Source organism: Aptenodytes patagonicus, chromosome 2, assembly GCF_965638725.1.
Source record: "Aptenodytes patagonicus chromosome 2, bAptPat1.pri.cur, whole genome shotgun sequence".
NCBI lineage: Eukaryota > Metazoa > Chordata > Aves > Sphenisciformes > Spheniscidae > Aptenodytes > Aptenodytes patagonicus.
The window spans coordinates 158,398,711-158,420,931 of NC_134950.1; the positions used below are offsets into that span (position 1 = coordinate 158,398,711).

Genomic DNA, 22,221 nt, shown 5'->3' on the forward strand with positions numbered 1-22,221 from the left:
CATAAAATAATGCTCTAATTGACCTTAGGCTTCTTTTTCATAGACACAGGAAAACTCAACCATGAACACCAGTTCTTTGTTTATGGAATCGCCATATTAATAGTTTATGAGGGGCTAGGGGATGGAAAGTTAGACTGACATTTTTACACCTGTGATCACTAGCTCACAGAAGACAGCAGGCAGAAGAAACAAACATTAAATACTCTAGTTACCATCTGTAGGCGACTAGCAACAGATACAGAGAAAAGCGGGGAAATGGAAATAACAGAGTAGAGATTATGATGGAAACATCAGCGGAAAATTAGAAGTCCTTTAATAAAAGAAACACATTAGGAGTGTTTGTTCCATGTGCTGGACACTCCTTTGGAAAGCTAACAACCAACCACATTTTCTTCAATTATATTAAGACATCTGTATCATTGACAGGTCTACTCTTAAAAAGCTGGTGCTCAGATACCGACACGCAGATACGTATCTGTGCTTAGGTGGAAGCGGGCACCAAAGAACGAGCTTTTCCTGGAGAAGCACTGTCCGATGGTGCAGGCCAGCAGCGTGCCCGCCGTGGTGCCCATCCCCAGGGTAGCTGTGTGGCCTCAGCCCAGGGAGGGAAGATCTCTATGCAGAGCCCCATGATGATGATCACCCAGTTCTCCTTTGAGATCCAGCTCCCCCCATCGAAGGGTCAGAGGGCCTCGGCTCTCCCTTGGGGGATAAAGGAAAGAAAGCAACTTTCTAGCCCTCCTGCTCACTGGGAAAGCACAACCCCGGAGACTGTGGAGTATGCGGATTTTGCCTTGAACCCTCGTGGGGAAGGTGCCATGGGGGGTTCACGCTTACCCCCCCCGGTGAGACAGGGTACCCCCACACCGCCGAGGGCCCGGCCGGGCACGGGGCCCGAGGACTGCCAGGCAACCACGGCTCCCCGCGCCAGCGGCGCCCTGCGGGCGGGCCCAGCGCCGCGGGCCCCTCCGCCCCCCTCACATCGGCCTCGGCCGCGGCCGCCTCACGGCGCGGGCGGCTCCGCAGCGCCCTCCGCGCCCGCCGCCGGCAGCGCAGCGCGCGGCCGCCTGCTCCGCTGCGCTGCGCTCCCCTCCCCCGCGCGGCTCCCTCGCGCGCGGCCGCCTCGCGAGCGCACACCTCCCCTTCCGAAAAAGCGGCCGCTTCCCCGCTTTATATACCCTGCTAAAAATAGCCTGCCGCCGAGCTCGCCAATCAGGAGGGGGCGAATTTCGAATCGGGCCAATGGCGGGAGCCGTCACGGCCAGGCTCGGTCACGCCAGGAGGAGCCGCGATGCCTGCCGCGCGGCGATTGGGCGGCTCTGACATCATTGGCACGCGGGGCGCGGAGTGCGTGGCGGAGATTGGGCCGCGGCGGCAGGCGGCGTAATGGGATCACGCGGGGCGGGGGAGGGCGCGGGGGGCGGGGGCGGCGGCGCGGCCGGGCAGAGCTTTGAATAGGGAAGTTTTGCAGGGGGTTACATTCGCAGTCAGCGCCGTGTTTGCAAATATTGGGTCCGCTCCTGCGCAAGTGTCCTCCGCCGGCCGCGGGAGGGGAGAGCCGCCGCGGCCGCCTCGGGAGACGTCCTGCCTTGCTGTGCAATTAAACTTTGCATGAAACTTTGGGTCTTTTTTCCTCCCTAAGCTCCTCAAGGAATTAATATATATCTGTATACATACAGCTATTTTTTTTTTTTTTTTCTTCTCTGGAGGAAGGGGGGGGGCTTGGAAACTGAGAGCAGAGGTTTGACACCCCCCCGCACACACCCCTCAACCCCTGCACATAAAGGAGGCGTCTGTATTTTTGGTAACCAGCACTGACTTTGTTGTTGCAACTTGAGACATGGATGTTCTCCCAATGTGCAGCATCTTCCAGGAACTCCAGATTGTGCACGACACGGGTTACTTCTCGGCCTTGCCGTCCCTGGAGGAATATTGGCAACAGGTAAACGAGGATGTCGATGTTGTTGTTGTTGTTGTCGGGGTTTTTTTTTTTAAGCCGTATTAAAGGATGAGCGGATTTAAAAAAAAAAAAAAGCCAAAAAAAAAAAAAAAGCCCAAGTGTCAGCAACGAGTTTGGGGAGAATTAAGCACAAATGCGTGGAGATGTTTTGAAGCAGGTGTTTCGGTTTTAAGTAAGACGGCTTTTTTTGCGGGGAAGAGTCCCGAGGTGAACGTAAGGAGCTGCGCATCTCCTCCTCTCCTTGCTTACCGCCCGGCCCTGCGTGCGAGCGGCTGTCAGCCCGGCGGCGGGCCCCGCCGCTCCGCTCCGCTCCCCGCTCCCGCAGCGGCGCGGAGCCCGGCGCTCCGCTCCCGCCTGCTCCACACCGAGTCCTGGCAAAAGTTTTGCGCTTGTACCGGGTCCAAACTCCACAGCTGGGTCTTGTCACCCGCGCTCCCTGCCGTGGCCAAGGGCTGCTTTTCTGCCCTTGCTGTGTTTTGGGGTTTTTTTAATTATTATTTTTATTCTTTTTCCTGGCGATGACGGGGGAAAAAACCCCGCAGGAGAGTATGTACACCTACGTACACATATCTACGTGTGTGCATGTATGTGTATGTACATAACGTAGCCGTTGCCCAGCGCAGGGCGCTTTGCAGAGTCCCCGAGTTGTCAGTCATATGACAGCGATCCCCTTGTGCTAATTGCCTTGGTCGGGAAGGAGGAAGAACGAAGGCTCCTTCCCTTTAATGGACATATTCTGTTGCGCTTTATTTTGCCTTTTTTTTCCTTCCCCCCCCCCCCCCCCCCCCCCCCCCCCTTTTGATCCAAACAACGGGACGGCAGGAGCTGCGGTCGCCGCTGACATTTTTGCGTTACCCGGGGGGCCGGGGCCGCTGGCCCCGCTCCCCAGCCGGGCGCTGCTCAGCCCGCTGACCGGTCCAGGTACCTGCTGGCTTTTCAGGAGGACGAAGAAGCCTTTCCGAGAAGGTTGCGATGCAAAGTATTACAACCTTCACATGCTTGCTAATTGTATGCAATGCCTTTCCCCCCCCCCCCCCCCCCCCCCCCTTTCCCCTTTCAAAGAGGCAGCTTCATGGTACGTGATTGAAATGGAGCTAAGTAGTTTCCTTCAGGCATTTGGGTTTTTGGCGAAGGGCCAGCCCTCGTTCCCAGTAGCCTTCAGAGGCATTTAAACTCGCAGAGAGCTTCACTCTGGTCCCCATTACTAATTACCTAATGAGGAATTTAAATTAGCTGGGAATATGAAAGTTTAACAAGATCTTAATAAATGTTTTTTTACCTGTTTTCATGGAAAATCAATACACTATTGTGTTGTCCCTGTCGAAACCTTTTTTGTTTTTAACGTGCATTGCAAACCACTCACCTAATTATAGACAAATGCATAAATATTGTGTGCACCGGTGGGTTTGGTTTCGGGGCTGTTTGGTTTTCGGTTTTTTTCCCTATTTTTGCCCACGCTCCCAGCCTGGCCAGAACATGTGACCCAGTTTACTTGAGCGGTGCTGGGGGAGAAAGGAGGCTGCTCCCATGGCAGCTCCGGTCTTGGACAGATGGGAAGGGCCTGTGAGGGGAATGTGTGGCATTTGGGATCAGGTTTTGCTACCGGGTTTGGAAGAGATGATCTTGCTAAAATAAGTAGAGTTTGGTATGGAAACTTGGTGTGCCCATTTTCTGTGTAACGCTTCCATATGGATCACTTCCTATACTGGAAAGAATAATCCCAAAACATCAGCTTGTTGCCATAACAGTTCATAGCCTTTTTTTTGTTCTCTGAAAATGGCTAGAAAGTCAGCAGGGTGAATTGAAATTGAAAACCGCAGCTTCGCCCATTTAGGATGGTTTTGATTTTTTGTTTTGTTTTGTTTCATGGAGTAGAGGGGAATGCGGCTGGGGGGGAAGTTGTCCATGTACTGTTGCATGTATATTTGAACAGAGTACTTTCTTGGCAGATGGTCAGGGTTTTAAAAGGAAGTCTCCTTTGGCATTGCGTGAAAGAAAGAGATGACTCATACAGTTGCACTCTTGGCCAGTAGATAAAGTTCTTGTTCATTGTGGGACTCCTAGCAGGACTTCAGAGTAATTTCCCGTTTTGCATCCTATAGAATAGGACATTTCTGTTCTGGAACTTTTTCCTCCCCTCTCCCCTGTTGTTGAAGTTCCCCGTGTTCCTCCAAACACGCACGGGAGCAGTTGGAGTTATGTGGCATGCATGCCAGTACGCTTGGAAATGACATTCTTTGAAAGTCGAGTGTGCTGCGTTCTCATGCACAGGAAATGGGAGGATGTCTGCTGCTCCATTGATGTCCCCAGAAGACGGACCTGCAGCTCCGCAGCCATGCTGAAATGTGGCTTTGTTTTCTGACACAGCGTTTGGGTTTTAACTGCGTGTCAGAGCACATTGTGTTCGGCTGGGTTCTTTCAGCCTCGTGTTTGTGTGAGAGAGATATAAAACAACTTGAAATTAGACAAGGCACAAGAGTGAAGTGTAATTATTTGTTGTTGTTCTTTATGGTCCTTTTCAACGTCAGCCTACTGAAAACACAGATTTTATGATGAGAGTGATGATAATTTGACTGACTCATTAGAATGCTATTTTGGAAACCAAAGCTGACTTGCACCTTCAGCTGTGCGTTTGAACTCCTGCCCAGGTCTCGAAAACTGATTTCTTTTCATCGTAACAGTCACCTAGTTACGGCTGGAGGAGCCTTTAATTTGTTTTGAACCTAGGAACCTCAAATCGAACGTATTACACTCCTGCGTGCTTTTTGAAGTGTAAAATACAATTGGGTTTATTTTTAAGCAAGCTTGTAACTTTTCTCTTTTTTTCTTCCTTCTCTTTCACCTAGACATGTTTGGAGCTGGAACGGTATCTTCAAAGTGAACCCTGTTATGTTTCTGCCTCCGAAATCAAATTTGATAGCCAAGAGGATCTCTGGACCAAAATTATTCTGGCACGTGAGAAGAAGGAGGAATCTGAACTGAAGAGCACGTGTGTCCCAAAAGAGGACAATCTTACTAGTCAGAACTTAGAGACCAACAGTTTGAATTCTGACGTGAGCAGCGAATCTTCAGACAGCTCTGAGGAGCTCTCACCCACGACAAAGTTTACCTCTGACCCTATAAGTGATGTTTTAGCCAGTTCAGGAAACTTGAGTTCGTCTGTCACTTCCACTCCCCCTTCGTCTCCTGAGCTGAGCAAGGAGCCTTCTTCCCAGCTATGGAATTGTACGCCGGGTGAGTTGCATTCACCAGGGAAAATTCGTACCGGTACCGCTGGAAAGACTGCAGAAAAAGGTACACCCGCCAATGGTGACACCTCGCCAGATGGCAGAAGGCGTGTTCACAGGTGTCATTTTAACGGTTGCAGGAAAGTTTACACCAAAAGTTCACATCTGAAAGCACATCAGCGCACTCATACAGGTTAGTAACTGTATGCTTATTAAGAGTTGGCAAGTACCATAGGGAATACCCCTGACGGTGGTGGTGTCACAGGGTTACACAATCACTGGGTGGGAGCCCAGGTTTGGAGAGATGATGTAGTAGTAGTAGAGGCTTACCAGCATGGATGACATCACTTCCTCGTTCTCTTCGTAAGCGAGCTGAACCTGAGACAGTTGGTGGTAGATTAGTCCACTGTCATAGCAAATAGGAGCCACTCGTCTAAATAGGCAATCGTTGGGAAGCTGCAGCAGCATGCGGTCTTCAGGAGCAAGGGTCTAGCCAAAATAGATGCTAGACCTTTGTTGACATTTATTTCTAAAGCTGAGACTTTCTTGCGAAAAACGGAACGTCATATCCAAAAGTCGGTCAGATCACTAAATACTGTCAGAGCTTGTTTTCGTGGGTCAGTCTACATCGGGTCTATTCAATCAGACATCCCAAGGCCTTGGTTATATAAAGCATAGCTATAGTTGTAAACCATTTAACAGTTTTGTGTGCCATCATTATCGGCAAAAATCTTGGAAAGCCACAGTGTGTTGTAGTCCTTCTAACGTATCTGCCTAATTGGACTTACAAATATATGATTTACTGTATAATTTCATCCCGACATACTGAGCAACAGCATTTTATTGTTATGGAACCTGAACTATGGGAAAGAAAGTGAGGAAGATAGACACTTCAGGGCTGTTATAAATATTTTATGGTTGAAGTAGCGTGCTGATTTGCTTGTTCAAGCATTATTATTTGACATCTCTTTATGACAGCAATTAGATACGTAGAGCTGCGCCTTGGCTCAATAGTCATCGCTTAACATGAGGAATTGGCCTGGCGTTCTTGGTGTACCAATCCAAAGACCTACATGTTGTTGGTTTTTTTTTTCCCCCAAGATGTGGAAAGAGCATTCAAGGAAAAGGTCCTGTTTTGACTCATGAGCTCAGCATTTTGTGGCTTTTATGGGAAGTCTGAGTAAGCTCGGATGCTCCCATTGTCATGCAGAAGTCAGATAAAACAAGATTATTTCAAGAGGAAAGAACAACTTCCACTGAAACCGTGGTGGTTGAGCAGACATAAATAGCTGCCGGCCTCAGAAGTATTGCAGAACTGTTGTCCTGGTGCTGTCTGGCTGAGAACGTTCCTGTGAATGGAAGTGGTATTTCTTGAATGCTGAAATAGCAGTGTTCAAAGTGGCGTGCAGGCTTTTCCAAGAATATGTGGCTCAGCAGAAAGGAGGTTGCATGTTATGCAGATGAGTGAGTGACAGAAGACTTTGATGCAATACAGTAGCCTAATTGCATTTTGGAGCCTAGCTGTGCTGTCTTTAATCACCTTTATGAGGTGAATGATGCCTGTTTGGGAGTAAGCCTGCCATTACAGATGAACAGGAATGGTAGAAGGTTGGATTTCTTTGTTTCCTGTGAGCCTGTTTAATCGCTTTTTTTTTTTAATAAGAATGAGATTATTTGATGTGCTGTTGCAGCAAAATAGTTAAGTAGGAATCATGTGGATGAATTTTGCAAGCCTTCTTTGCCGACGTGTTCTGAAGCATTCAGATAGGTTAAATAAAATTGGCTGTCTTTGGGGGGTGGAGGAGGTTTACATAGAAAACGAATGGGATAGCACCTATCCTTCTTTGAATGAAGTCATGACTAACGTGTAATCTGCTTTCTTTGTAGGGGAAAAGCCTTACAGATGTTCATGGGAAGGGTGTGAGTGGCGTTTCGCAAGAAGTGATGAATTAACCAGACACTTCAGAAAGCACACTGGTGCCAAGCCTTTTAAATGTAGTCACTGTGACAGGTATGTGACTGAAGTGCACCTTTTTAAATAGTTATTTTTAATGCTTGTTGAAAGTGAGTCTTGGCTGCTTTTCACCTGTGAAGGAATCATTTGGGAACACAACTGCGTCTGGTATTTTTAAGGGATTATTGTGTATTTAGACTGGGGAAAAAAAAAACCCTTCCGCTTTACTAATCTTTGGGATGTGGTTTGTAGCCTGATTTTGCAGATGAGCATTGAGAAGTCCCTAGTGTTACCACCCATCTGCAGAGCTCCTGGGTGCCCACAGGCACCTCGAGTGCTCCTGTGTGTCCAGGGAATGCCAAATCCCTCCTCCACCAGCCGTGTTTTGGAGCAGCAGAGCAAGGGGGGGGTGCCTCACCCACGCGTATCACGTCGTGCGTGCCAGCAACCATGGGCTAATGCGCAACCTGACTCTTGTCTTGCAGGTGTTTTTCCAGGTCTGACCACCTGGCCCTTCACATGAAGAGACACCTCTGAATGGGTCAAGAGGTGAATCCTGCGGGCTAAGAGGCGTCAAGGTTGAAGAGCCTTGAGCGGAGGGATGCGTGTTCCAGCCAAAGCATGCCATTTTGCACCCTACCCAGTTGCCTCCAGGACCTCACTTCCTTGAAGGTCTTTTGAGGGCTAATAAGTCATGTAAGAAACGGCATAGCAACCGCGGTGCGTGATGTTTGGGGTTTCCTGGACTCATACACTGGTATCTAACCTTCTGAGTGGCTCCTAAGCCTTTGCCGTGAGCATGTGCACTGAGAATGTTAATGATTGGGCGACTGTATGCGATGAGGATCTCTTGATGACTGTATGCTGAGGCACATTTTTTTTCTTGTGGTTGTTTTATAACTGTAAGAGAAAAAAAATAGTCTGAATGTCTTGTATGTGAGGAATATCTCGTGAGATGGGACGACCACCAATCATTTCCAAGGGGTGGGGGGAGGGGTGTCTGCACCTTTTTAGAGGGAAAACGGAGAGGGGAAAGGGGGGAATAAAAAGAGTCAGGATGCCAGAATGGAGATGGGGGACCTCCCCGTTCCTGTGTGAGAGGAGCTTTAGGTGTCTGGTGCAGCTATTAAACGTGCAATGTGTCAAGTAGCTTGTTTTACTTGCTACAGAGCTCATTTGTAATCCATTGTATAAGCTGTGTATTTACAAATGTAACACAACTATAACTTTTCATTATAATACAAAGGTTATTGCATGGTTCTGGGGAACTATATGCTTTTCCATTCTTTAATCAGGACTGCAGTTTTGATTCCAGTTAAGAGCAGCTAAAATACAATTGGTCTAATGTTACATAATGTATGGAACAAGAATAATTTTTTCTGTTGGGTGGATAAAACCACTATTGGTTAGAAACTGATTTTTCTCATGCAGCTAATTTTTCTCTTATTTATGCCTTGAGGACTAACTTCTGGTTTTCTAGCTGTTAATGCACTGTTGACCTTAATAATGGTGCCTTATGCAAGTGACCTTCTCTTGTAGGGGGTCTTATACAGGGGTATGGGTGATGCATGCTTTATTAAGGCTCTCTTTTCACCTGGCATTGTACTGTATTAAATGTATAATATGAGGGGAAAAAAAGGTTACTTCCAGGGTCCTCCTTCACAAAGACAAATATAGAGAAAAGTCATTCATGTCAGTACAGTATTTGTTTAACTTAGACAATTTGACTGTGTTACAGTATAATGCATACGCCAATTGAATACCTGACCAGTTCTGCCACCTTGAGACTTTTTTTATATTGACCTTGCACAACAACTGTGTATATACACACCCCAACTGTACTTAATATGTCGAGTTTTCATACATATTAAAGATACAGAAGTATTAAAAGATGTATTTGCTTAAAAGGCACAAGTTTCACATCTATATATCTAGCTATCTGTTGGTCATACAGAAAGAAACTATATTACTTTTTTTTTAAAAGTGGGCAGAAAAATAATTGTGTATGTATATTTGTGTGTACAGTCTGTGTATGTGTGTATATATATAGATAATATATAAATATTTTTTTTAAAAGGAAAAAAAATTAGAACACATAGCTAGAAAATGCCACAGCCCATCAAAATATTCCCTCTCCCCTCCCGCAATACGGTCATTAAGGAGACAAAGAAATGAAAGATACAGTTAACTAAAATCTAGCATTTTTAGAGGCTTTACCTTTAGCTTAATGGTATGCTAAAGGCTTTGTTGGCATTCAGTCCTTCTCAGACTGCTGACTGTGTTTTGTAGTTATTAGGTTGTCTGGAATAGCGTATCTGTGGCCATTTAAGAATGATATGAACCGAATATTGGCATGCTAAAAGAATATTAGCTGTGTGCAGATGAAGTACACTTGGGTTTTGGCCTTCCAGCTTACTGGAGGACCTGTGAGTGAGCTAGTCGTTGTGGTGGTTGAGCTCTAATTTTACATAGTTAAGCTAAAATAAAGACTGTTTTTTCCTAGAGTAGAAATAGTCTGTCCAAAAGCAGTATTTATTTTTTTTTTAAACCAGTTCACTACAGTTGATGCAATGAAACATGTGACCGGTTTCTTTTTCTATTTATTATTGGTCTTGCTTACTATGCGAATATTTTGGTATATCTTCCTGGAAATGTATGTAGATAAGTGGTTTTAAAAAAAAGTATATGCAAGTGATCTGGTTCTAAGGAACACACAGGCTTAAATCATTCTCATTTCATTTTTTTGGTTTAAATTGCCTGAAAATGCACTTTTTTTTTTCTTCCCCAAAACAAACAAAATTTCCCAGAAAATGGATTTCTATTTAGGGTTGGGTTTTGTTGTGTTTTTAACTCCTTGTTTGCATTGTCCTTGGCTTAGCCATAATTCTTATAAACAAGAAAGTAAACAAAAGCAAAAATAAACAAAAAAAACCCAACCCCAAACAAAAAAAATTAAACTTGCACTGGCTTGTCTCAATTGTGAAATACCATTAGACTTGTGTGGATGGGGTGGGGCTGTGTGCCATATGTCAAATGCCTGTAATTTTCTTAATAAGCAAGTACATTTTGTTCAGGTGATAACTGAGCCTCAATCAAGCTGAAAAATAAAAAAAAATAAAACATTTTTGCTTGAAATTTAAGAAGAAAAAGTTTCTATTAGTGAAATTTCTTTTTTTGTTTTTGAAGCACCCTGTTATCTAAAGAATCTCTTTGTAAGATTTTTGTAAAAATTTTGTTTTACAAGATTTTATTTGAAATTGTTTTTTGCAAGATTGTTATATTTCTGTATGAATGTATTTTTTATTGGAATAACATAAAAAGAAATTCTTATCAGCATCACGTGTCTGGTTTCATCTTTCTTCTCTCTGATGTCCTACATGCCAAACTATGTCAAATACTATGTCGACGCTTTGCCTTGAGTCACCTGGTTGCAGGTACAAACACCTTTGGGTCAGGTCACTTTGTGGAAGACAAGCCCTGATGGGAGAATAATTTTGGCAGTAGAAACTAAAAGTTCTTCCATATCTGAAAAGCTGTTGTTGACTCATCTTTTGTCTTAGCAGAATAAATAGTTAATGCGATTGTTACTGCAAGACCGCACCTTTATTCCAAATCGTTTGTTCTGGAGAGGTAAATGCACATAGGACAAGTTCTGCATGTGGGAAAGGAGATTCAGTGGGCATTTAAAGTGAGGGAAAAAAACGGAAAGGTGAGGGCTGGACTAGAGGCACCTGTCCTTAACTTTTACTGCAGAGTGTGGGCCTTTGAACTGCCTGGTCGATGGGGAAGCAAGCCTGAAACCTTGAAGGTGCAGTTGTGGGAAGGAATGCAGGGAAGGAACCACGTGAGATCTGCCTGCCCCAGATGCACAGGTCTGAGTGCTGTAGGGCTGACCTGACCCACATGCTGGTGATGACCTTCAACCAGCTAAACACAAGCCTCTCTGAACTGCATTTTTTCAGAGCAATGGCTCTTCAAAGCATGCCTGGCATGTACGCTGGCTTGGGACACATGCAGAACTTGTTTAATGTTGCCTTATGGCTTCTGCTTCACTCATGCTGCTGTTAAAAATCCCTTAAGCATGGAGTAAAACCATTGGCAGAAATCGCAAAGTTATATGCTGAGAAACTGACTTTGAACATGTGAATTCAGTTCACAGTAATTGAACGTTTCATAGCTTTAGATGAGAAATGGTCTAAAAATGATGCAGAAAAGAACTGAATCAATAAATACAGATTGAGACAGAAGTCGTGTGGAGGAGGGACCCTTGTCACCTACCTCAGTTAGCCCTGCAGTGCGCTAGTAAGTAGATAATACGCCTCCGTATAGGCAAAGAAGAAATGGCAACTTAAGCAAATTCGTGATTTGCAATGAGAGGGATATATTGAATTTTACCACTGGTACAATATCTCACACAATGAAACACAGATGTCTTCTGGGAAACTTAGTTACAGTTGCAGTAGAAATAGAAAAGGCTACCGAGGTTTACAGATTGTGACATTTTGCCTCCTCATCTGTATACAACATAGAAATGGAAATATTTTTAAAGAACTGAGCTTGACCTTGGAGGTTCTCCACCCAAAATGTTCAATGGGTGTGTAATACAGAAAAAGGATTGGCAAATTTTTGCCTGTTTATTGAGTGTGTGTCATCTAGGGCTATGTCTTACTGTACCTTCTAAAAGAAAAAGGCCTGATAACTCCATTATTAAGGATGTTACTGAGATCCCACCCCCTTTTTTTTCTCAGAGAGATTGCACTGAAAAAACAGCAGTGTTCAGGAAAAAAAAGGCTAGTGACAGAGCTATTGGGCAACGAGGAAACTACAAAGCAGAAAGCAATAGCCGTTTCAGGGTTAGGCCATTTCAACATGCAAATCTACTGCAGGCTTGCTTAATTCCATATTTTGAAATGCAGAGTAGATGGGAAGGGATGTGAATTTGAGGGTGAAGAAGTCAGATGGCTTAGGTATGGACCCGGATTAGTAGCCTCAGCAAGTTCCAACAACTTCAACTGAGGTTACCAGGGTGAAAACGAGGACAGAGCCTGCAAGTCAACATGTTAGCTTCTTGCTGCAAAGGTTAGATATGGCATGTTTGTGCACTTAGGCACACGTATGTGCATGCAAAGGTCAAGATGAAACAGTCAAAATCCCAAAACAGAACTTGTTTGGGTGTTGTTTTTTTTTTTCCTCTTGGGTGTGAAAAATCCTGGCATACAAGTGGTCAGTGCAAGTAGGGTGTATCACAGTTTACCAACTTACTTGAACAACTGTGTATTATAAATACAGCATAACTTTGAAGTTCACAATAGACAAGTGGTTGCTATTTTTTAAAATTGGATGTTCATATTGTTTAGAAGCTACTTGTCTCTCTCCCCCCTAAACCATATTACGATTTGTCACAAACTGAATCTAGAATTGTGCCTGTTAGAGCATGCTGAAGACAAGCTGTATTTTATTCTTTCCTCTTTAGGAGTTGTTCATGGTACCTCTGCCTTTGTGTCCGTCTTTTAGCTCTTCCATTCTTCTCAACTACTTGGGCATCTGCTCTTTATTTTCTTTAATTGCACTGAAAGCTCTGAGGAATAAAAACAACCTCTGTAAATCGCACAAATAGCAGCAGGAAAATTACAAACAAGGAGAAGGAAAAACACTATGGTGATTGTTTCAAAAAGTAGCTGAGTGTTATTTATGCAGCACCAAAGGAGTACATGATCTTACACATTCACACGACAGGGAGAGACAACCTTTAATAAGAGGAAAGCTCCATGGTCCATCCATTGGAGGTCTCCTTAGCCTTGTCTGGAGAGAGGAGTTAAGGTAGACTGAAACAGTAAGGGGAGCTCTAACTGCGTAAGAGCAGGTGGGGGACAGGTAAAGGTTTCCTCTCTGCCTTTTAAAGCGTAAAAGGACCTGTATTTCCTCCCTGTTCCTCCATTTTTCAAAAATTCCTTGGAGACAAAATGGCTCGGATGATAGGAAACCTCTGCAATACTTCTTTCTCAAGCTTTTCCAGCTTTGTTTCCTCAGGTAGCACTGGTTTATAGAGTGGGCAACAACACCAATACTCCAGTTCTTTATTTCTGGTGACAAGAGGTTACCGAGCAGCTCGTACCCCCACAGAAGTCTGCCTGCTTTTCCTTCATCCCATGGGATCATGCAGCCAAGAGGCATTAACAGGTACTTCTGAAATAAAGCCTCTGACATGGCAAGAAACTCTGCTGAGATTATACAGTCCAAGGCAATAGTATCTTTATTTTTTTCCCTTTAGCTCTTTTACATCTACACTGGCTGTTTCATCCCTTATTCATGGTCCCTAGATATATGGCATTTATTTTTGATCAAACCTGTAGCAATACCGTCTCATAACCATTTGAGCTCTTACATATAAGGGAGAATGAGCAGACGGAGTATTGCTTTTGCACATAGGTCTACAGGGGTTTAATCAGTCTAGGATACATTGGAGCTACCCTGGGAAATAAGGGTTTGCAGGTTCATGCATTAATATTGTGAGGCCTTGGTCAAAAGCTCATTTAAGTCAAGGAGAAATTCCTCACTGAATTCAACTTGCTCCAGACACAGTCATTTTTTCATAGCGCTGAACCTGAGGAGGAAGTACATTTGAAATCCATTCAGAAGCAAATTTTCATTCAATGACATTTATGACTATATTTTGTCCATTTCCCATTGAACATTTGATAGCTGGAGTTTACAAGTGCAAGCATTGCAAAACTGTTTTTTTTTTAACAGAAATGTGCTTTTTTTCTGAAATTTATTTTTGATTGCAGACTGATGATAAACCTTGTAATTTGTTCTGCAGTTTCAGTTACACAACAGCTACATAATAATTTTGTAAGTTATAGCAGTGACTATATTGAACTGTAATGTTTTCAATCTGAATGCTTCACAAATTATTAGCTGAGAAATTATTAACTGAAGAAATTAACTGGATTTGTAGGATACCATAGCAACAAAGGTGGCCTATGGCTTTAAAAAAACTGCTGCATCAGATACAAGCCAGCACATTTTGTTAAAATAAAGAGAAACTATCCAGAATTTGCAATTGCGGTTACAGATTGGTCGTGTTCTTGAAATATAGGTTTATAATTTGTCACAGGAAAAATAACTCCATAAAGCAAAACCGCTAAGGTGTTTTAAGATGATCTATTATGCGGAGGTGTCTAGTGCAGCCATTTTGGATTGGTGTCATGATAGGAAACAGATGGTATATGTGTTTATGTTTAACATTTAAGGAGGTATAGAAAGCAATTGGGAGGTGATGTATTTTGTTAATGGGCGAGTAAAGCCTCATATGTACAGTTAAAATAGAATGTAAAAAACAAGCCACATTTTTTCAGCACAAATGAGGCAATGCAACAACACGCTTAAGTAGATTTATTTGACTTGTTTCACTTTAAATAATTTTAATGAGAAATTCTCTAAATGTTTTTGAGCGGAGATAGAAAGTAATCTGGTAACCACATGTCTTGATGTAAGCCAAGCTGTTCTTTAACAGCACTTTCTTTCAATACAATATAAATTTAGCTGGAATTAGCGTTGCTGAATATTAGTCCCTCAGTGCCTCACTTGCTAAACTTCCATATTCTTTTATTGCCTCTGTGCATTTCAGAAGCAGAGTGTGTGGTCAGTTCTGGACAAAGGCAAATTATCTAATGGGGCTGGGGAAGGCAATGTATTTGCTGAATTCTGTAACATAACGAACACCTTGGTAATAATTCAGGAAGGCAGCAGATCTGCACTGGATACAGTAATATATTTTTCCTGTAACATGCTACCTCTTGGATTTGATACTGAATATATCAAAAATCTAGTTATGCATGCAAAGCTGTATTTTTCTGAATTTTATGTACTTCACCTTACTGTATGTTATTTCATTTATAAGATTTATCTTTGAACATGCAGTGATAGTCAAAGACTATTGTTCATTTCCAAGCTTCGCTAGGCAAGTTACTCAGTCTTCTGGGTTTTCCTTTATTTGTTTTTGTTAACTATGAAGAGGACATTGAGGGCAACTGGATTTTAATAGATCCTCACTGTAATTAATTATTCATCAGCAGTAGAAGAATTAGCAGTAGTAGTCAGACATGCAGAGGAGGCTGAGATCTTACAGTGGTGAACCTACAGGGAGAGAGGCTCTTCCATCCAGGTTCTGCCTAATTAGACCACGGCACATTTGGAATTACCTGCATCCAAAGAGAGAGAAAGTAGTTTTGCAAACGGTTCTGATGATCTCAGTGGTTTTCCTTTTCCTGCTCAGACAGATAAGGCTGCTGATATTTTACCATAATTCCATTCAGTCCCGTCTGCCTGTCACAGATGGACCCACTCTGGACACCAGGATGAGAAATCATCATGCAGAACACCGGGTTTCAATGCATTTCAGTGAACATTTTTAGGTGGGACCTTGTAATGCCCATCCCTGTCTCACATGATTGGGATATTTCTTATCATATCATGATTTTGTTTTCTATTTCTAACAACCTTCTTCTGGCAATAACTTTGGTATATTCTATGTGAAATGCTTTGGACCTACTGAGATTTCTTCTTAATTTGAAAAAAATGTTAAGAATTAATCTTTAAACCCACAGATAGAAAAGAGTAAATAAGAGATGTAATAATGTTATAGTATTAATGGGATTTAAGCCTCAGTAGGAAATAGATGCATTATTCATAAGGATTGATGGTCTTTAGTGTCCCAACAGCCCCTTGTGGGGTTTTGGAGGTATTAGACTGGTCACTGGAGAGAGGGTTGCTCAAATGCTCACTAAGCTGAACTAAAAATATCGCTAGAATTATAAAGCAAAAACTAATCAAATCCTAAATATAAATATTATGATACCAATCCATCCCCTAGTTATCTCCAGAAACCACCCTGCCTCAAAGGGTTGTCAGTGACTTGTCCCTTATTATCTTTAATCAAGCAGAAGAGAGAGGCATTGAACGCCACAGTGGATCTGTATAACAAGGCACTGCAGGTGAAATCTATAGTGCTGTGCTTCCCGCTATACGTGTGCTGCCAGCCAGCCACTGCTCCACTAGCGAAGGAAAGGGCAGCAAAGAGACAAAGGGATGCGGTGTTTACACAGCGCCTGTGAAGTCCTCTGTAGCTTCTTCTAATTTCCATCCCCAAAGTCCAGACCACAGATGCTTCACAGGGCAAAACCAGCCTGGATGCCTGTAGGTAAAAATTATGTGGTAACACGCAACAAAGAAGCTGACTAAGGGAGATTTCTGCAATAAGGTTTCCAGCACTTCCGCAGATGGGACCTACCCAGACTCTGGTCTCCGTGTTCTGTGACAGAACATTATTTATCTTAACTATAATGGACAACTTAAAAAAAAAAAAAAAAAAGAAAAAAGTGTGTATTCTTTCGTTTATCCAAGCAGATTAGGCACTACAGTTTGAATATCTGTCTGAGAGGATAAAACTGCTATTCACCAAACAAATGTAACTGTGTAATTCAATATTAAACAATATCTTTTTCATTAGACATTAAGTATCTTGGGATAATGATGATGTCCTAAAAGACTAATGTGTTTGGTCCGGAGAGAGAAGATTCATAAAAGAATAAAGAGCTGTGGGATACAGCTCCTTTTGGCACAAAAGGTAGCACCCAAAGTCTGCTCAGGCAAATATTTGTGTATGCAGATAGTTTAATGCAAAGGAGATTTAAGCCTCAATTCTGAAATAAGGTCCATGCAAACAGCCTTCTGACCCTCACCTCCTGTCCTCTGAGACACCAAAAACTGTACAGGACTCCTTCTGAGCACCACACAGGACAGGGGCCATCCCTGATGAGAGATGTGGAGCCCCAAAAGGAGATGTCTTCATGCCTCCTGGGGCTGTGCAGCCAAGGTCTGGGGTGCACCAGGACCCTGAAGGTGATAAACTTAAGTGGGGAGAGTGGGTCAAGTTTCAGGAAGGATGTAGCTCTTTGTGATATTGGTGTTTGAAAACACAAATCAGAGCAAAGGTGCTGAGAGGCAAAATCTTCATCCTTCATACTGTAGCACTTGGCTTTTTTCAGTGTTTGGTGAGAGACCCTCAGCTTTGTGCCTGCCTAGGTGTCCCTTACCAGAAAAGGAAGAGGCAGTAACCCCCTGATCCCCCATACGCTTTACTGTGTCCTTTCAAACCATGACATGTAAGTATGAGCTTACATTTTAAGGCTAAAATTAAGTTCTTAATATGAAGGCATTAACAAAGGAAAAATAATGACAGACTATAAGGAGCCCAAGAATCTTCATATTTTTTGTTACAATTTATATACATATGCACACACACGCGCGCATAAATGGAAACAGATTTTCTTGTCTAGGATTTTTATTTTCTATATGCTGTTACATTCCAATAAAACAGTGTCCTTCAAGAGTCATCTGTGGGACTGATAACAATATATCGGCCTTAAACTAGGGTGTAAGATGAAACCAGCTGACAACACTGAACAAAATCAAACAGTCTGTGCTAGTGAAACAGATGCAAAAAATAAAAAACCATTAAAAGCAAAAAATAAAGCCAACTTTCAGAGTTCTTTTGAATTTAACACTTTGTGGGAATATGAGTAACCTAAGCATGTCAACATTGAAGTTGTTGATGGTTGTATTCAATGAATCATAGATCCAAGCTTCCACAAGTTAGAAACCAGGTCTTAAAAATTAAAAAAAATTACTAAGTGCAAGATTGCCTTAAAAGTCTGAAAATTAAAATAATGGTAATATGACACTGTTTGGTTTTTTTAATTTAAATTCTGTATTTTGGATCCAGCAGGGTGCATTCAGAACACATTTTCATTATATTCTTTACAATGACAGTTAGAAACTTCTGTTTTAAAAATTAAAGTTAAGAAACTAAAAAATAAAAAAGGCAATAGATACTCAAGGTCATACTATAAAATGGTGTGAATTGGTCATGCTGAGGCAAGTGTATGCAAATAAAATCCTTTGCTAGAGTAAATCAGTAGAGTTTCCTTGATTTCATGGGCCAGAATGTATGAGCCATATCTTTCAGGCTGACAATGTCTGGAAAAAAGCTATTAAAGCAAAAACACCCCCAAAATCTGACAACGTGGTCTCTCTTCGCCCAAAGTCCAGAAAAGGAGCTGAATCTTTAGAAGTGCCTAAGGAATGTAATTAAGTATTCCTCTCTGGGAAGTCCACACGAGCATTGCTCTGAACTGACTTTTTTTTTCCTTTCTGCTGTTCCACCTAACATTTTTATCTCATTATTCTTAGCAGTGGTAAGTAACTATGACAGGAAGACAGAGTGGAAAATTAAGGCTTGTTAAGACTATTATACACCAAAAGGATCATGTCATAAATGAGATTTGAGTCTGCCCAGTTTGGGATATAATTAAGTAATCATGTTCAAGGTGGATGGGTTTGAGACAATAAAAGGCCACCAGAGGTTGTTCAGTTTCAAAGGGGCAAATCTTTTTATGCCGAGAAGTTACTCGGATGCGATTTCAGCAGCGGTGAGGGACACTGGCTCCCTCCCAGCTGTTGAACGTGGGGGCTTCTGTCCTTAGGAATGGAGGGCAGCTCTGGTGGTCCTGTCATCCTTCAGGATGATCTTCCTGCCAAGCAAATGCTATTTTCCCGTGTCTCATTTTCCGTGAGCATATAACCAGTGTGCATTCACCTCTGGCTTCGGTCTACAGGAACCTCTCAAGAATAAGAACAATAAACTCAGCACCCTGGGAAAGAGTTGCATGTGCCGAAAATTTCACTATCACTTAATTCACTTTTGAAGAAAGTGTGTTTAAAACCAGTCATCAAGGCTGTGAATAATGAGCATATTCCAATACTATGGACACAACAAGGAAGTGTCAACAAAACCACAACAGGAAAACAGTGAGGCTTTTTCTTGGCTTTGAGAGAATACAATGAGTCTAATGTTGCTGCTTTCTCATTTTTTCCTATGTTATCAGCATGGAAAGCTGGGCAGGACTTAGCTGAATCACTGCTCAGAAGTGAGTCCAAAATGTGAGTGAGTCAAACAGTGTATGGGATACAGAGTGACATGTGTGTTTAGAGTCAGTAGGATTTGTCGTGCAATTCCTGAGGGCATAATGGATGACTTTTTTTTGCCTGCAAGTAGCCACAATCATTATGTGAATCATTTAGGGGAATGATATTGAAAGCTATCGTATCATAAAGCTGCAGAGTTTTCCACTGAAAACGAGAGCTTAGAAGAGCTTCAGAACCACGCTAACAAAGATAGTACCTTGCTGGGATATCTATTATTACACACACACAGAGATTGAGCTGACATGGGGGAGGGAGTGTTGGAGGAAGGAAGAGAAGAGGGATCATAAAAAGTGACAAATAATACTTTTAAACATGATATTGTTTACTTCTAAATTCAATATTTAAATGCAGAGTATATGTATATTTTTTCTCTAGTCAGCTTTCTTCCTCCCTTCTCCTTTCTTAATTCGTCAGAAAGGAAGAGTAGGAAAAGTCTGTCCTCAGGGTTTTGCCCTGCTATCTTTCACCTTTTCCAGTCTGCCACTTCTTCAAATGGAAATGATGTCTGTTTATTATTTCAAGATGTGCAACTAGTAAAATATTAACCAAGACTTAAGTTCTTACTTTGGTAAAATAATTTTGCTTTAAATAAAATCTCATTGGGGGGGGGGGGGGGATGGGACACAGACACACCCAGCAACAACAATAAATTAACACTGTATTAAATAGATAGTCCTACTATCTACATGGGGAAGTCCTTCCTTATCTCCCCTTTGCCATGTAGGAATGTTGTGGAAATGGGGGTCCTGTGGGATATGAAGGTAGAGGCACAGTGTGGAAGGTGGCTCCCTCCTCATCTTCAGCACAGGGAAGATTGGGGTAGTGGTGTCCCTGAAAACAGCATTTGTTGGTGGTCGTGCTCCTATGTGGGAGCAGTTGACAGGAGGACAAGCTTTGGGCATGGAGGGGTGCCGCTGCAGGCTCAGCAGCTGTCCCTGTGGCCATGGCAGTGGGGGATGGCTCACCAGAACCCACTGCCCCGCTCCCCCATCGCTTCACCTGCATTTGCTTTCACAGCTACAGCGGGTGGACATTTCCCACTCTGGCAGATACGTATGTGTTTTTCCAGATTAACATTACTGTAACATAGTATATCATCATCTGCATCACTATTACATCAGCGTTTCCTGGTGATTTTGTCAGTCCCAACTTCTTTGCTGTGGATTCCTAACGACAGGCCACAGCTTAAGAAAGAATTGCACAAAGGGTGTATATTTGTTGTTAAGGCTTGAAAACAAAGAATGTCAAACAGTCAGACCTGCTAAGGAATGAGGGAATTAAATTAGCCTACCTGTGCCCCCACTGTGCTGAATCCGGTCCAGCTTTCTAGAAATGCTGGTTCAGCAAAAGCAGGTGGCAAGGAATCTAACCGGAACAGCAGGAGCAACGAGATTTCAAAGTTCACTCTTGTCATAAACCCTTTTCTTCAACTTACTAGGTTTGAAATAGCTTGGAAATACATTAAAGAATCCTTCTTCCCCTTGCTCTTTTTGCAGTACAGGGAACCATGACTTTCTTTAAAGCAGATATTTTAGGGAAAGAGCTTTATGTAAAAATGCTGTATTAACATAAAATCAGAAACAGTGTGTTTCCACAAAAAAATCATGGCAAAATTAAATTTTGGTTAATAAAGGATTTCTTAACTATTTTGACTAAGTAATCGTTTTTTATTTGCTTGTGAGATGCAGAAAAAATTAAAATCCATGTTTTTAGAATACATTCAATAGCAATAACTCACACTTAACTATTAATGGAAGCAAATAACTGAAGTGACCCAGATTTCTTTTTTGCATTGTTATGAGAAATAGCTGCACACAGAAACCTATATTTCTGGCAAGCAAAAATATTTTGTCAGTCACAGCTGCTAGACCTATAGGCTAAAGCAGGGACAGACATATATTTTCTAAACTAAAGCTAGAACTTCAGTATTAAATCTAACCATTAGAATACATATGTGAATAATATGTCAGACAAGCATACAACTGAGTGTCTAAGGACATCAGCTCCTTAGAAATATTATGGGCTCTTTGCCCTTATGCCAGTTTAAATTTGGGATATCTCCATCAAAGTCAGTGGAGTCAGAACCGTGTAAAACTGACACGATAGTAGGATGTGATCCCGCCTGCCTGTGTAACATCTGCCATCTTCGTCAATTCAAAGGTTGAACTTGGGCCACACATATAATAAACAGACTTATATTGCTTTCTGGGGAAGACATAGCTGCCAAAGAGTTATACTTGAAAAATATCTGGGAGCTTAGTGTTGATCTAAATGTTAGTCCACCCAGATCCTCTGCAATGTGCCATCACTACAGCAGTCTCAGAGCATATCGCTCACACAGAAAGACTAAACTGCCTACAAATACAAATTTGGGCGTTCTTTGAGGAGTAGGAGGTGCACTTCCCACACCCAGGAGCTCTGTGCTCAGACCACCAGCCCTGGGAGGCTCAGGCTCAGGCTCGCCCCCACTGCCAGGCACCCACCTGGGAAGGAGTTAGGGCAGAACGGGCAGCAGGGCAGTGCCGGCTGCTTTTGAGCAGCCACCAGCTGAGGATGCCAACTGTAGATCACTGGTTTGGGTTTCAGTATGAAGGTCCTAAGTCTGCCTATACGTGATACAGGCAACATATTTTCATAAGCCAGGGTTTGGATTCCACTCTGAAGTCAGTCCTAAAGTTTAGTCTACCTAAAACTCCAACACACAGCTCTGTAGATGTTCAGGTCCTTCCTTACACTCACTCCTAACACATTTTCCTCAGAAATCTCACTCTTGGATAGTCAATGTTGTAAGGACTATCTGTCTGCCTGAATGTATATCTACATCTGTATGTACATATACGTATATATACATTGCATTTTAAGCTACATAGCTCGCTGTCATTGACTTTTACAAGAAAAGTAGATTTAAAATAAATAGGAAGATTAATATTGACTTAAACAAAAAAGCAAAAAAATTCCTGCTGGAGAATTCAGGTTGCTGAAGATATTAAATGAGTCACCATGTGGCACCTTAGTTGTTTCACAATATTTTA

At 42.6% G+C, this 22,221-nt stretch overlaps 1 protein-coding gene across 1 annotated transcript; it reads left to right on the plus strand.

Annotated features, from left to right (window-relative positions):
• The first annotated feature begins 1,471 nt into the window (after positions 1-1,471).
• KLF6 (KLF transcription factor 6) lies at positions 1,472-10,477 on the plus strand. Its single transcript, XM_076331872.1, has 4 exons — positions 1,472-1,942; positions 4,807-5,380; positions 7,075-7,198; positions 7,627-10,477. The coding sequence occupies exons 1-4, from the start codon at positions 1,841-1,843 to the stop codon at positions 7,676-7,678; spliced, it is 852 nt and encodes a 283-aa protein (XP_076187987.1). The 5' UTR covers positions 1,472-1,840; the 3' UTR covers positions 7,679-10,477.
• Positions 10,478-22,221: the final 11,744 nt, after the last annotated feature.